The 16,219-nt window shown below is 44.1% G+C and overlaps 1 protein-coding gene across 1 annotated transcript in view; it reads right to left on the reverse strand.

Annotated features, from left to right (window-relative positions):
• The window catches only part of LOC125430248 (magnesium transporter NIPA2-like), a 35,900-nt gene extending 21,137 nt beyond the window's left edge, over positions 1–14,763 (reverse strand). Inside the window, exon 1 of the mRNA XM_048492122.1 lies at positions 14,607–14,763. Within this exon, the coding sequence (XP_048348079.1) occupies positions 14,607–14,655 (49 nt within the window). The 5' untranslated portion in view covers positions 14,656–14,763. The remainder of the gene's footprint in view (positions 1–14,606) is intronic.
• Between the last annotated feature and the right edge of the window lie 1,456 nt (positions 14,764–16,219).

Genomic DNA, 16,219 nt, shown 5'->3' on the forward strand with positions numbered 1-16,219 from the left:
AAGATTGGAAACCCCCTATTGTAGATGGGTGATCACTGTATATAGTACAGAGGCATAGCTGGGTCAAACTGTGCCGATTAGCATTCTATATTTTCTCGCCCCATCCCGCCCATGGCACCCTCTTCTCCCTTTCCTTAGTTCCTTTCCTTTTTTCTAGAACTTTTTCGGGCTGTAAAAGGCCTGTTCACAGAAAAAACGGCATGATGGGAACTATACTTTGGGAGACCTTGTGAGCCCCAAGGTCTCCTGGGAACTGGATTCCTCAGGCTGTTTACTGCAGGCTGAGCCTTTAACCTAAGACCCCAAGAAAGGAACAAAATTAAGGAAGGAAGAAGTGGCTGACCATGGAGGTGGGGGAGGGACCTGGGGGTGGGGGAGGGACCTGGGGTGATTTTCTGTGCCCCAGGCATGCACCCGGTGCACAGCGCACCCCCTTTCCCCTTGTAGCTTCACCACTGATATAGTAAATTGACCTTTTTGTGCTTATTGCATTCAGTTAGGGATTGTCCCTTTATTGCGCAAGGTGTTTTGTTATAGCACACTTAATTTGGCTACTCCAATGGTTAGGGGCTGGAATTCATAGAAATCTACATCACAGGGTTAGGGTGAGGACAGTGATACAAGGAAATGCTACTTAGTAGTAGAATCTTTGTATTATTATTATCGTATACAAACAGATTATAATTATGAACTAAATGAAATGCCACAAAAAGGATTGCATTTCGAAATTGTTTCAAAGATTAAACAAGTGCCTTAAAATGTGGTATTTTTCAAATTGTCTCATATACTTGGGCTGCATTACTCCCAAGTAATTGTAATTACTCACAAGTCATAAAACATGGAAAATTTGACTAAGGTACAGTTAGAAATAACTGCCTTTTTTCATCTGAGCAGGCGCAGCAGCTGGCTCCATATCTCTCCAAGCCTGACCTAGCCATTGTAATCTATGCAATGGTCACTTCGAGAATAGACTATTGTAAGTCACTCTACACTGGCCTACCTTTGTCTTTGATCCAGAAATTGAAACTCATTCAGAACACAGCCGCAAGGCTGTCTACTGGGGCAGCCAGTCCCAACCATGTAACACCAATTCTTAAACATCTCCACTGGCTGCAAGTCGAGTTCTGGGTCATCTTCAAAGTTCTGGTATTGACCTTTAAGGCATTACATGGTTTAGGACCTGCATATTTTTGAGACCACATCTCCCCATATTGCCCTCTAAGGCCTCTCTTCTCATCGGAGGGAACATTTTGTCAGTCCCCAGCCCGAGAGATAACCAGCTGGCTTCAACATGACCCAGGGATTTTTCGGCCCTGGCTCCGGTCTGGTGGAACAAATTACCAACCGAGGTTAGAGCCCTGCAGGAACTATCTTTGTTTTGCAGGGCTTGTAAAACCTGGTTGTTCCACCAGGCCTTTTCCTGCTAGCCAGCTGCCACCAACATCTCCTCTCGGCCTCCGGATCGGGGGAGTGGGGAGGAGGGAGGAACAAGTACGAGATGGTTTGGATTCTTTTAAGTCACCATCTATTCTTACAACAAACTGTTTATTAATCAACCGTTTCTAGAATGTTGTAGGTGTTTTTATAGTTTTAATGTTTAATGTTGTATGTAAATGTTTTATAGTGTTTTTTAACTTGTTGTAACCCGTCCTGAGCCCCCTGGGAAAGGGTGGGATAAAAATATGATTAAATAAATAAATAAAATTCAATAAACCTCTAAGTTCAAAAGTTTTATAGGGAGTATTACATAATGCATGAGCTGAAGTTACAATGAGGGCCAAACCACACCTTGTACTGGATTTTCATTAGTGGAACTTCAGGCATATTATTAAAAAGACATTTGGGAAGCATATAGATTTAGATCACAATACAGGAGTTGAGGGTAGGATAATTTCCCCCACCTCTTGTTTTTTTTCCTGGTTGAAAATGCCTTCTCTGGGTAGAGAAAACAGAAAGACAGTATGGGTAACCATATTGTTTCCTTACACAAGCTTAAAGTAACTCAGGAGAACATTTCTAAGTGGATGGGGTAAGTTAACACCACTTCCCTTTCCCCAGCACCACACCCATGATCCACATCACAACATAAACTGGCATCTACCTTAGTAGGACAAAATTACATGTTGAGAGTTCTAGTGATGCTCTGAAAAAAAAAAACCTAACTTGTGGTCTCCTTCACATTGTGTCCATTCCCTTTGTGTTTGATTCTGTGTTATTACATATTTTCCCCTCTTCAGAACTCACTGTGCCACAGTGATCTTTTGATCTATTGCTGCTGTGATAGACTATTACAATATCTTTAAAAAAACCCCAAACAACTTGGATGCAGGGTGCAGGCAAGATAGTAGCTAGGCTTGGGTGAAGCAACAAGGCACTTCCCCACTTGTAAATAAGAAAACACAAGAAGACCCCACTGCGAAGCTCACAGCAGAACCGCAAACTGTATGTATACAAATGACATATGAGAGAAGTTAGGCAACGTATGAAGCCTGCTGGGTGACTTGAGCCAATGCGGCAGACGGACTGGGTATAGCCATGGGGTCAGCTGTGACTTGATGGCACTTTCCATCGTCACAGTCAAACAAAATGATCCATACACTGATGGGACAGAATCTACTTCTCTAAAACTGTAGAGAAGGAATTGAAACTCCCACACATAGGCTCATTCCACACATGCAGAATAATGCACTTTCAAACTGCTTTCAGTGCTCTTTGAAGCTGTGCGGAATGGCAAAATCCACTTGCAAACAGTTGTGAAAGTGGTTTGAAAATGAATTATTTTGCGTGTGTGGAAGGGGCCATAGAGAACAGGAGGTCAGTAGCACTTTAAGGATATAATTTGTTCAGTAGATGCTTTCATGGGTCAGAATTAAATGCTTCTCATGTTCTAATGAACAAAAACTTATGCTGGAATAATAAAATGAGCCCTGAGGGATAAGACCAGTGGTCCATCTAGTCCAGCTTCCTGTTTCACAGTGGTCAAATAGTTGCCCCAGAGGACCAACAATCCTGGCATATAGGGATATAGGCAAAGATCTTATGTTTTTATCATCCCTTGATGATGTCTCCCAGCATGATACTCAGATGTACACTGCCTCTGAATGAAAAGGTTTCACTGCTACAAGCTGGCTACCCAACTAGAATTTTCATACAGTGACTATGCTTCGCAGGATGAACCTTGTAATTTATTTTAACAGAAATAAATAGATAGTTGTGTTTCGAGTTTCCGAGACATGGTTTCGGAGATGGCAGCATTCTCTCCTGACGTTTCGCCTGCATCTGTGGCTGGCATCTTCAGAGGATCTCATCTGCCAGCCACAGATGCAGGCGAAACGTCAGGAGAGAATGCTGCTAGAACACGGCCATACAGCCCGGAAACCACACAGCACCCAAGTGATTCCGGCCATGAAAGCCTTCGACAATACAACAAACACAGGTATAACTTGCATTTTATCAGTTCAGTATAAATCAGCATCTGTATCTAAGGCGTGTCAGCCAGTGTGTGCCTGGTAACTGCTGAGTCTTCTTTAGTTTCCATACTCCAGACTTGATATACCAACACTGTAGTTTGCTGCAGACGAGAAATTGTGGTAGGCTGTTTAAGAAGCCTATGTAGTGATTAATATGGAATAGTGGGTAGCCAAGATGTAGAACATTAAAAACTTCACATAGATAAGAATGGGTGAGGCATTTCTGAGGGCAAACAATGGCCACTATGCTTAAAGGTAAGGATATGCATGTACAGTGCAAGAGTGGGTTGGACTCTGGCCTTGTGCCCTAGGAAGGTGAAAAGAAAAGGATGCTGTTCAATTTCGAAAAGACCATTTCTGAGATCTGCTAAGTGAATTACACTAAATAATGAAGTTCCCTGAAAGGAGCCCCTGAAGCTGCTATAAAAGTTTGCAGCTGTAAAAGCTGGTTTTTTGTGTTTGATTGTTTTTGCCCTGCCTTTTTCCAATGAATTGGGCTCAGGACAGCTTCCAATTAAAATTCCTAACAATTAAAATATATAATACATAAACACCAGTAAAACCCTGATTAATAAAAGTTGATGTATTGAACAAAAGGCCCGGCGGAACATCTCAGTCTTGCAAATCCTGCGGAACTGCATCAGGTCTCACAGGGCCTGAGTCTCATTTGAAAGAGAGTTTCACCAAGCAGGGGCCAGAGCCACGAAGGTTCTGGCTCTGGTCAAGGACTGCTGAAACTTTTTGAGCTGGGGACCACTAGTAAGTTGTCTCCTGATGAGTGAAGCGCTTTTTGGGAAGTGTATTGAGGGTTTACAAAAACTGGTAACCTTAACTTAAAATAATTTTTTGTGGGAGTTTGATACATTTCAAGCATAGGTGCTTTTTTCTAATTTTTAACGTTCTGCACACTGCATATAACTCCCAAGGAATTCATTGCTATAAAAAGCAGTAATGTCTAGTAGCTTTAATGGATTAAAAAGCAATCAGACCAAGCCATGGAGGATAAATCTACCAAGAGGCTATTTACCATGGCTGCTAAATTAGGCTGACCAGCCGTCCCGCTTTTGGCAGTGAGTTTTAAAGAGGGGAAAATCACTACTGAAGCAGCAGAAAATGGTGGGCAGCAGAGAAACAAGTGAGAGCTTCAAAATCAGGTGGGAGAAATAAAACATTTCCTGATCTCTGCACAGCAAGAAGGAAACATTTTGGAAATGTTTTTAGGGAAAAAAAGATCGCTAGCTTACTGTAGTGGTTTGAGGAAGAAATAAAATATTTCCAAAATGTTTTGGGCTAAAAGCTGTGTGGAAATCCTGGCAGAAGTGTTTTATTTTCCTGCCTCAAAAAGTTTTATTTGTGTTGTGTGGAAAGGGCCATCATCACACCAACAGAATCTGACAGTATCCTGGCCGCTGCATTTGGAACCAATTGAAGTTTTTGATCCATTTTCAAAGGCAGACCCTCACAGAGAGGATTATAATAACCTAACATGGATGTGATGAGAGCACAAATCACTACAGCCAGATCATGCATTTCATGACCATAACTGGCAAACCAGCTGGAGCTGACAAAAGGTAACTCTTTCTGTTCTGAAACACACAGAATCAATGTTATGTCTATTAATATTTTGTATTTCAATAAAATATTGAAATAGTTTTTATTCCCTACCCAGACCCACTGTATTCCATAAAAATAATGTCTGCATATTCAAGACAAATCACATGAGCTGTCCCCTCAAATGTTAGCCCACTTTTACAGTATTGCTATATTCTGCCTTCTCACAATATTACAATGATAGATTTGAACTGAATTTTAATTTTGATGGACCTTTGCCTTTTGAATGATGCCCTCTTCTTCAGGCTAGATGTCAAATCCACATACACAAAATAGCAGCCATCGATTCACCGGTGGCAGCCATTGCAGCAGAGGTGAGCAACCATAGGCAAGGAGGAAGGGGACATTCAGCTCAAAGGGAGTTGCAGGGAGCTGCAATGATTGGCCTGAGCTGAAAAAGGTGGGAGCAGCAGGACACATATAAGTGCCACGCCCCGAGCCTTGGCCTTCTTGGCTTGCCGAGGCTCAAGAGCGATGTGACCCACCCACCCTCCCTAGTTTCAATGGTTAATAGTTGACTTGTTATAATGATTTATTGCATAACTGTACTTTGTCGCAGCCCGGTGGGTTGGCAACGGGAATCGCAACATCTGGGGGGAGAAGCTGAGCCGGGTGGCTGGTCTTCTCCATGATTGTGCCCTTAACAAAGGGCCGGGGGGGGGGGGACAGGCTGGTAAGCAAGCCGGTAGGCTTAGCCAGTGCCCGCTACCCCAGCAGGAAGGGTTAAAGCCAAGGGGTATCCACCCCGGTGGCTCCCGGCTTCCTGCCCAATGCCCCAATGGAGATTGGGGACAGCATGATGTTGCGACCCGTTTGTCTGCCAGCTTCTTAAGTGTTTTGATGTTTTACTAATTAATAAATTGGGCTGTGGCCCAATCTATTTCCAAACTCTGGTTTGATGTGTTATTTGCTGGGGAAGGGTCTACACCATCTGCATGCAAACACAAGTGAACGGGGGAACAAAATGACATGTGCATACAGCTTGGCCATGGTGATTGCAGGTTTAATTATTCCAGTGTGCTCTCACTTTATTTACTGGGCAGAAAGGACAAATAGCTGTCCAGCTCAAAATTGTACACCTGGCAACCCTATTTGTTGTACTGTATTTGTGTTATCTCCAGGGGATTCTCCCAGCTGTTCTCATATTTAAGAATTCTAATTTGCTGTGAGGTTTTGGGAATAATCTCAGCAAACCCTAGTTAGCTCCAGGCAGTATATCTAGTTCTTCCTTCCCCATTTCATCCTCAGAACAATCTTGTGAAGTGGATTAAGCTGAAAATGAGTGACTGGTCCAAGATCACCTGTGAAGTTCACGGCAACATTAACCCATCTATTCCAAATCCTGGCCTGACATGCTAACCATTATATAATTGCCTCCACTGTCTTTTAACAATTGCACAGAAATCAAAACTCAACAGCAAAACCTTCTCCAGACACAGTTGCAGTGCTGGAGGAATCTTTATTTGATGAAATGTATTACACAACTCGTAAAGGCTGAGAAGCTCTGCTAAGAAAAAAAAAGATGTTGGTAGCCTAAAACCAGTGGAAATGGTACATACCCCATCATTTAAATTTAGAATGAGAAAGGAAGAGAGATGTATTGGGGAATGTAAGAAGAATAGATCAACTTACGACCAAGAAAAAAAGAATAAACTGCAACTACGCTGCAACCACAGCAATGTAAATGAGGCGTGGTATTCCGATCCTGGCACTTTGCCTGATACAGACCAGTCTTTGTGAGCCTGCAAACAAATGGTGAATTCTTAGCCCCACTGTCCACACAATGCCCTAATGTCATGTTGCCTTTTTCTTCCTCAAAGATTAACAATAAAACATCCTTAAAGGCAAAAATCTTGTAAGAAGAAAGAATAATGTGTGTGCAGAGGCCAGCTAGACTCATCTTCATTTTACTAATGCTGGCTCTGCCACATTCTGTAAAAAGAAATTCAAAGAAAAACACCACATTGCCTTTTGCAATTCAACCTTTCTCTTGGAACATCTGGGTTAGTTTACTGGGGCATTTTGCTCATGGGGCTACATTTGAAGACTGTTTGGATATTCTAATTGGTTCGCAACATGGCAGCTCAGATTACTAGATGAAATGCACTACTCTGAATAAACCTCAAACATCCTAAAAAGATAGCACTAGCTCTTGGTTGTTGCTAAGAACAATTCAAGATGAAAGCTTTGAAATAATCTTTAAAATAGCAAGAACAGTATTTGAGGGACTACCTTCTTATCAATCTGCCTAACCTCTGTAATCTACTTTAGAAGTTCTTTTTGAGGTAACTTCTGAAGCAAGGAAGACGGCCTTTTCAGTGGTGGCAGTCAATGTTTGGAAAATCTGTGACACCACCATGCAGGTACCAGCAGAAGAGTATCGAGGAGAAATGGTGCTTGGGGGCAACACCTCCTCCGGGCACTCCCCCTGCATCCCCCCACCGCCTCTCTGTAGGCTAGCTCCTGCATCGTACGCAAGCATAACTGTAGGCAGTAAGTCATCAGACAGTTCACTCGCCTCTTTGCACCCAGATCACATTTGTTATGTTTCAGCACCTTGCCAAGAATAGCTGTATTATATATATGAGAGACAAAGAGATGAAAATTTCATACTGAAGAAAATTTGTAATGAATTTAGGCCTTAGAAACACAATTTCAAAAGTTCAGAGAAAAGGTGATGTAGAGGAGCCAATGTCTGTGTCCTGGGCTCATCCTGCCTTACTTTGTCTTACGTTAACCATCTGCCATAGCCTAAGCAGGATGGGGTGCGGGTTGGGTGCACTTTATTGGATCCAGAAGAGTCCCATCCTCCATGCTGAGACTGCTTGTGATGATATAGTCTCTTTATATAATCTATATATATATAAAGCAAGCCGTGAGTTTGTTCCTGATGGTCTAGCACAGGAACTGCTGGGCCAATTCCTCTGAAAATTTCCAGCCACTGCAGTCAGCCAGGCGAGAGTGTTTTTAGATGTTCACATACCTGCAATTTCACACCTAGCCCAGGTAAACACCTTTTTCCTGGCACTCCATGGTGAAGGACCTAAAGCTGCCTGTGTGTAACTGTCTCCCTTAGAATGTTCGTGCCCTTAGAATATTTGCTCAGATGGCCAGATATAAATAGTGGAAACAGTACATAGGTAATAACTCGAGTGGAAGTGAAACACAAACACACGCTGCCGTGTGAGACGTCAGGTGGGGTTCCCCTCCCTCACACGCAGGTACCTTTCACTCTCTGTGCCTCTCCCACTACTACCACACAACACACATACTCTCATACACATTCAGCTCATCCTCACACACCTCACTCTGCCCTCCCTCACATCCAACCACTACTTACCCACTTCCTCACCCATATTCCACACCCATATTGAACAAGCTTGAATGTAAAAGACAGCTGGAGGGAGGGAGAGGGAAGGGACGGAGGGGGAGGCATGCAAGGGAAGAGAAGTGAGGGAGGGGAGACAGTGAGGGGTGGCATGCAAGGGAGGGGAGGCAGGGGGCCCAGCATCTGGATATGCCCCACCCACCCTAGCAGAGGAAGAGGGAAGGGAGGGGGGAGGGTGGCATGCAAGGGAAGAGAAGTGAGGAAGGGGAGAGAGTGAGGGGTGGCATGCAAGAGACGGGAGGGAGGGGCCAGCCTGCCTACATTCCCTGAATACTGCGGTTACAGTTCAGAAAACCAGGCACGTGTTATTCAGGAGTAAGCTCGGTAAAGCAATCGTGACATACTTTGAATGGCTGCGTCGCACCCCACGGAGGGTTTACTCAGAAGCAACACCCATTGCCACCAACCAAACTTACGCCCAGGTAAAGGATCATGACCAGCCAGCCTAGATGTGTGGGAGGGGTGCCTTTCCATCTCCCCCCCAAGGAATGCGGTCACACACATCAATGACATCGCACAGTATCAGGCTGCGCGTTTCCATGAGCACATACTGCTGGCCTCTGCAATTGATTTGCTGCTACTGTTCCTTTCCCATTTTACCACAATAACCCACAGCAACGCGTAGCCAGGTACCGCTAGTTTTAGAAATAAAACAAAAGTTTCTTTCTTGACTTGAGCTCAGAGAAATAGTGCTTGGGACCCAATCACAACTATTGCTTGTTCTTAGCTCTGCTGAAATAATAAGGGAAACATTGGAAAAACCCCCCCACTTTTCCATCTTTATCTTTATGGATTGTAGATTTTATGCAAGGAGAATGGAAAATGAAAACAAGGAAGCAATTATAGTCAAAAGGTATTTCCTGTGATTGGTTTTCTTGTGTACAATAGTGTGAGATATTTAAAACAGACAAAATACACATGGTTTTGATGACATTAAGATGGAATTTGAGGTAGAATTATATACAAATGATGAACATATTATTGCCAAAGTGGGTGTTATTGTTATGAATGAAGGCCAAAGGAGAACAAATGAAGGAACATATGATAAAATGGGAAATGAATTTTCAATATAAAATTCATTTAGAGCAATGGGAAAAGATGTATTCAAAGGACTTGAAATCTACGTTAAATTCTAATTTGAATTTTTTAAAAAATAAAATAATGTATTAATGGCATATAACTAGAAAAACTGGCAAAAATAGATAAAAATGTATTAAATGAATGCTGGAAGTGTGAGCAGCCAGAAGGGACATTTTGGTCCATTCTGAACAGCGCAACTTAGGTGGCATCTTATGTTTCCTGCCTGACCGTTAAGCTCCCTGGTCAGTTTCCTCATCCTCAGCTTGCGCCTGACATTTTGTATGCTGCTGCAGGGATTCTCCCTGCCTCCATTTGCTGAAGGGTGCTCCAGGACGTTGGCTCTTCAGGCTGTGATCCTGGGCACCTTTTCAGCTCAAGAAGTACACAGTTGTACTCAGCTTGCCTTGCTGATTCCTACAATATATAGTTTTCCTTAAAAAAAAATTTTTGAGCTATATTTGAAGATACACAGATACAAATACGAGAATCTGGAGGGCAGGTTTACCCAAAGTTTATCAATGGGCAGTAGACCTGTCTTCTGAGAGGCTAAAATTTGTCATATTCATGTCTGCATATCTTTGAATACAGCTCCTTCAGGAAAAAAATAGGAAAACTATATATTGCTGGAATTGGCAGGATGAGCTGAGTACAACTATGTACTCTTCAGGCTGAAAAGGTGCCAGGATTGAAGCCTGGAGAGCAAATATCCTGGGCAATCTTCAGCAAATGGAGGCAGGGAGTATCCTTTCAGCAGGAAACAAAATGTTGGGAGCAAGCTGAGGAGGAAACTAACCAAACAGATGGGGGAAAGCATCTATTCTCTGATGCCTGTGCTGTCCAGAACAAACATGAGAGATGGCTTTCTTTAAGATTTCTCTAGGATATTTTATTTTGAGTTGCAGAGTAAAAAGAAGGTTGCTTCTTTTTAAGATGTCCCCCATACATCTTTTTGTGCTGCATGGAAGGGACCTTTATCATGCATGATGGATTTGTGATAAAACTAGAGAATTTTGGAGGTTAATACATTCAACAATCAAAGACATCTTTAAAATGAATGTACATATTAGACAGAGATTATTTTGTTGGGACTTATGGATAAGACTTTGGAAAGAAACAAGGATCTTTGTTTTTCTATATGACAACAGCAGCAAGAATTCAGCTTGTTGTGCCTATGAAAGGCATACTGGTTCTGGGACCGGTGGCCTCTGCAATGGCCAAAAGGGCGGTAGCACAAGATGGCCTACATGCAGAATGATGGCTTACATGCAGAACCATAGGTGGACTGATCCAAAAAAAATTAAACCTTTTCATCCTGTGAGGGACCAGTGGGAGTGGGCCCTTTTTTCATTTTCTAAATTGGCTTGAGGGGTAAGGTAGAATGGTGAGGGTGGTCTTATGGTCAGATATGAATTGGGAGGAGTGTTTTTGGCCAGCAACTGGGTACAGAGGGGAGACCTCCTGATCTGCACCCTCACTGTTTTAGCTCAGCATGATGGTGGGTGCTGGTGGTGCACAGGACTGGAGTGAGAGGATAGTCCTGGGAGACTGGACTGGACTGTAATCCTGATTGTGTGACAGGAAAGCACATTCACCAGCATCCTCCTTTCAAGTAAGAAACAGAGCTCAGTTTGCTCTCCAGCTTGTGTGGTTTGAGGTAATGTCTAATCTGGGCGCTTGTAGCTGGGGTCAGGGGATTGGCTGCTTGGGGAGGATGTATTTAGTGGGGATGAAGAGGGAAGGGCCTGGAGCCATATTCCTGTGCTGACATGCAGGGGGCGCTATGGTGTTGGGACACAGAGAGATAGGTCATCTCTTCTACTCAGTCCTCCAACCTTAGGAGAGCCGGGGTGCACGTCATTTTGCCTACTGGCCTGGTGGTGCTGTTTGTGTTTTTGAATGTTTTTGAATGCCAGGTTGGTCCAAAATAAATCTGTCCTCATCCAGGCCTTGATTCTGGATGAGGGGGGCAACCTAGTGTGCATCACAAAGACCTGGGTGGGTGAGCTTGGGGGTCTGGCACTTACCTAGCATTGCCCCGTGGGTTGCTGTGTGCAGCACCAACCTAGGTTGGTGGGGTGGGAAAGTAGCTGCGGTCCACAGAGATTCAATCACCCTCACCAGGCAACCCTCTGGCCCTTTGACCAGTGTAGAGTTTGTTCTTGGTTCTGGGCCAGAGAGACAAGTGTGAACTTCTGCTCACCACACTGCCCAGCTGCCTCCTTGCCTGAGCTGGGGGATGCAGTTTTGGAGGCGATGTTGGAGGCTCCCAGTACAGTGGTTCTGGGAGATTTCAATCTCCATGTTGAAGATGGCTTTGATGGTCCAGCTCAGGACCTTATGGCTGCCATGGCAAACATGGGGCTGTCTCAATTTGTTTCTGACTGAACACACTCAGTTGGACATACTCTCAAGCTGGCCTTTGTGATGGGGCAAGTTGGAGGGGATCCATTAGTTGAAGGACTCAAGAGCTGTCCCTTGTTTTGGATGGATCATTACCTGGTGAAGTTTGGGCTTCAGGTGTCTCTCCCACACTGCAGGGGTGAGGGACCAATTAAGATGGTCTGCCTCTGGATGCCTGAGAGCTCTGGGGACAGTAAAGCAGGAGGGGGCAATGGCTTGAGCACAAGTGGCGGAAATCATGCTATGGATCTGACAGGACGCTGGTGAGAACCCATTATTGGGCCTACTAAGTGACAGTGAAGGTGCATTTCTCCACCATCATTGTGTCCACAAGTAGCCATTTAGCAGAGTTATTTAAGGTGATCAAAGGCTTGCTGTCCTCCATCAGGATGACAGCCAGGGTGTTCCCTGGTATGTGGTGTGTTGATTTTGCTTTCAAGATAAAGTTGCTCAAATCTGCATGGGATTAGACTCCACCATTGAACAGCATCCTGTGGAGGTGTCCAGAGCACCGTCGTGTCTAGTTTTATTGGACCAATTTCAGTTCTTGAGGCCTGATGCTGTGGACAAGTTGCTTGTGGGGATGAGGTCTAATATTAGTTCTCTAGGCCCCTGTCCGTCCTGCCTGATAAAAGCTAGCTTGTAATTTCTGTAACTCTTTTTTGTTGACAAAGTGTTTTTAGGTACAAATAAAAAATAAATACAAAAGGTTCACCACCAGTACCTTTAGGCATATTGCATCAAATTTATCCAAGTGTGTGCAAACGCAAATATTCAAGCACAACATTTATTAAGGGGGAGGAAGCAAGTTTGTAAAGCACTGTGTACCTTTCAAAATTGGCAGTAAAGATTTCTAGCTACATTGGCAAAATGTGGAAGGAGGAAGTTTAATCACGGTTGTTGTTGATGTCCAGGTTTTATTTACTTAGCAAGCATTACCTGAAATTAAGGTAACTGTACTGGCCACATCAATCTTCTGTATTCAGTCAGCTGTAGAAAGAAGTGCTATTAAACTGTCACAGACTGAACTTGGTCTAGACACAGATGGTAACGGAGAAATAGTCACTTAATTTATAGTAGTTTCCTAGCTTTCAGTACTTTTGAAAATAATCGCCAGGGACAACTACCTTGTGAATTGTGAGCACCCAATATGCTAGTTGAAAAGCACATCAGGGAACTCTTTGGTTCCACATCAGTTGTCTTATGGATTTCCATACTAGAATAATAATAGTCAGTGTTACACAGCTTCTGTTTTGGAATTTTATTTTGAAACAATTCCTGCAATTTCACTCTTAGAACAAAGTCTCCATTCTCCTGCCTCCATCGCCTTTCACTGGCTTCTTTATCCCACCATGGTGTCCTCTGGTGACAAATGAAACCTTACTCAGGAACAAACCCAGCACAAGAAGCAGAATACTCTCCATTAGGAAGACTATTCCATCTGCAGACAGCTATATCGACAAACTCTTTGGTATGGGATCAATCTTTCTCAGAGGCTTTTTCCAGTACCTTACAAGTATCTTTATGGGAATTACAAAATTACACCCTTTCCCACCGAAAGATCTAAGTGTGGTCCCTTGGTGTTGGGGGCAGGGGAGGGCTGGAGTGGGTTTGGGAAGGCTGATGCTGGGCCTGACAGAGCAGTAGTGGTTTGCTGCCACTGCCCCACTGGGCCTGGCTTGGAGGAAGAGCTTATAAAAGAAGTAAATAAATGACATAAAACCAAGTCTAGTCTTCCATGATAGCTTTCTGACAGTATTGGGTAGACATTAGAGAAAGCATCAGTAGATTGCCAACTCTGACTCTGGACATTTCTGGAGATTTGGGGATAGTTCTTGTAGAGAACAGAAATTTGGGAAGGGGAGGGAGCTCAGAGCCCTTCTTTCTAAAGCTGCTATTTCCTCCACAGGTGATCTCTGTGGCCTGGAAATCATTTGAAATTCCAGAGAACTCCAGGCTCTACCTGGAGGTTGGCAATCCTAGCATAAAAGACACTTCATTCTCTGTGTGTGTGTGACACAACACACAAATCTTCAAGAAACAATATGTGCAATGGAGCTTCGTTTCTCAAAAATAACTGTTTTGGCTAAATTCGAATGTTTCCAGAATTCCTACCTCAAATTCACTTTTAAATCCCTCTGCACTTTCTACACCTCAGAACGAGCGAGGTAGCGAACTATGTCAGCAACGAAACGGTCTTGCAAAACGAGCTGCGTCTCTGAACGAAACTTTTGCATAATCACTTTCTGGGGGAACGGTTACGCCACAGGGGGAAAGGCAAGGCGTGATCTGGCGAAGCAAGTCGCAATCCCCGTTTTGTAAACTAACCGTCGTCCTTGCACCACGATGAGGAGTGAGTGGGCGGCGTCAGGCTATTGAGGTGGCCCTAGATTGTGCAGCAGGAGGTCAATGTGGAAGATGTGAGTGGGAGCAGCCGCTTTGAAGAAGATCGACGTGGGGAAAAGACCACGTACCCCGTCCCGCTCCCGGCTGTTGGCTGTTTGAACTCTAGGCTTATTCTGAGCCGTGGGGGAAAGGATGGAAGATGCCTCTTTCTGCAAGGCTGGGAAGAGGGAGAACAGAGGCGCACCCCTCCCCCTCCTCCAGCTCCCTCTTCTTCACCCCCGTTCCAGCCTCAGCGAAGCATCTCCACTCACCATTGGCGCAGCTACTGTTCACCCAGAGTGGCTCCGCCGGTCGCTCCATGTGCTTGTCTCCGCCAAGGCTCACGACAGATCAGCACATGCCGAGGCAGCAAACGCCAAGACGAGGCCGTCGTCCGAGCGAGGGGAGGCGTGTGTGCTTCCCGGTTCCCCTGCCTTTCACGGCTCTGCTGCTGCTGCTCTGCTCCTCCTCCGCCCGCGATGGGGAGAAGCCCGAGCCTCGCCCCAGCGGGCGGTGAGGTGGAAAGTTGCTCCTGGCAAAACTGAGGCCGCACCTGCACCTGCCCCAGCCGGCTGCTCCGCTCCGGCTTCTTTGTCCTCCTCGTTTTCTCCGCCTGGAGCTCGAGCCACACATTTATTGCAGAAGACGAGCAGCCTGCATTGTCAAAGCTCCCCGTTTCGTTCCTTATTTCCTGCCACTAGACATGCATGTATGTTATGTGCTGCCAAGACTCTTGGTGGCCCTGTGAATGAATGACCAGGCTCCAAAACGTCCTATCATTAACAGCCTTGTTCAGGTTTTGCAAAGGAAAGGCTGTGGTCTCCTTTATAGAGTCAGTCCATCTCATGTTGGGTCTTTCTCTTTTCTTGTTGCGTTCATCTTTTCCTAGTGTTATTGACTTTTCCAGTGACTCTTGCGTTCCCTTAATGAGCCCAAAGGATGGGGCGGTATAAAAGTTTAATAAATAAATAAATAAATAAAATAAATAAATAAAATAAAGTACAATAGCCTCAGTTTAGTCATTTTTACCCTCTAGGGAGAGTTCAGGCTTCATTTGATCAAGTACATACTGATTTGTCTTTTGGGTAGTGTGTAGTATCCCTAAAGCTATCCCCTGTGACCACAATTCAAAGGAATTTACTTTCTTCCTGTCAGCATTCTTCACTGTCCAAATTTCATACCCATAAATATAGTAATAGAAAATACTATGGCATGGATTAACTTGATCTTGGTCACCAGCAACACATCTTCACACTCAAGAATCTTTTCTAGTTTCTTCATAGGTGCCCTTCCCATCTCTCCTTCTGATTTCTTGGTTTACAGTCTCCCTTTTGGTTAATGAATCACTAGAAATAACCTTGCTAGACTTCTCCCAGATTTATATATCCTTATTTGATGTTTCTCTTACTTTAAAGAATGAGTTCCCATGCTTAAAATCTAAGCATGCACTAACCATTGATAGACAGGCAAAAGGGATTAACATAAAATCTAATCTAGGATCATGTGGGATGCAGATCCAATTAAAAAGTTAAAGGTACAGGTGAACTAATTAACATCTGTATACCTCTTCTCTCTGTATACCAATGACTGCATCTCAAATGATCCATCTGTTAAAATACTGAAATTTGCAGATGATACAACAGTGATTGGTCTCATTCGAGACAACAATGAAACCGCATACAGACGGGAGGTTGAACAACTAGCCTCGTGGTGCCACTGGAACAATCTAGAACTGAACACACTTAAAACCGTAGAAATGGTGGTAGATTTCAGGAGAAACCCTCCCATCCTACCTCCTCTCACAATGCTAGACAACACAGTATCAACAGTAGAGACCTTTAAATTTCTAGGCTCCATCATATCTCATGACCTGAAATGGACACCT

This window comes from Sphaerodactylus townsendi, linkage group LG03 (genome assembly GCF_021028975.2).
Source record: "Sphaerodactylus townsendi isolate TG3544 linkage group LG03, MPM_Stown_v2.3, whole genome shotgun sequence".
Taxonomy (NCBI): domain Eukaryota; kingdom Metazoa; phylum Chordata; class Lepidosauria; order Squamata; family Sphaerodactylidae; genus Sphaerodactylus; species Sphaerodactylus townsendi.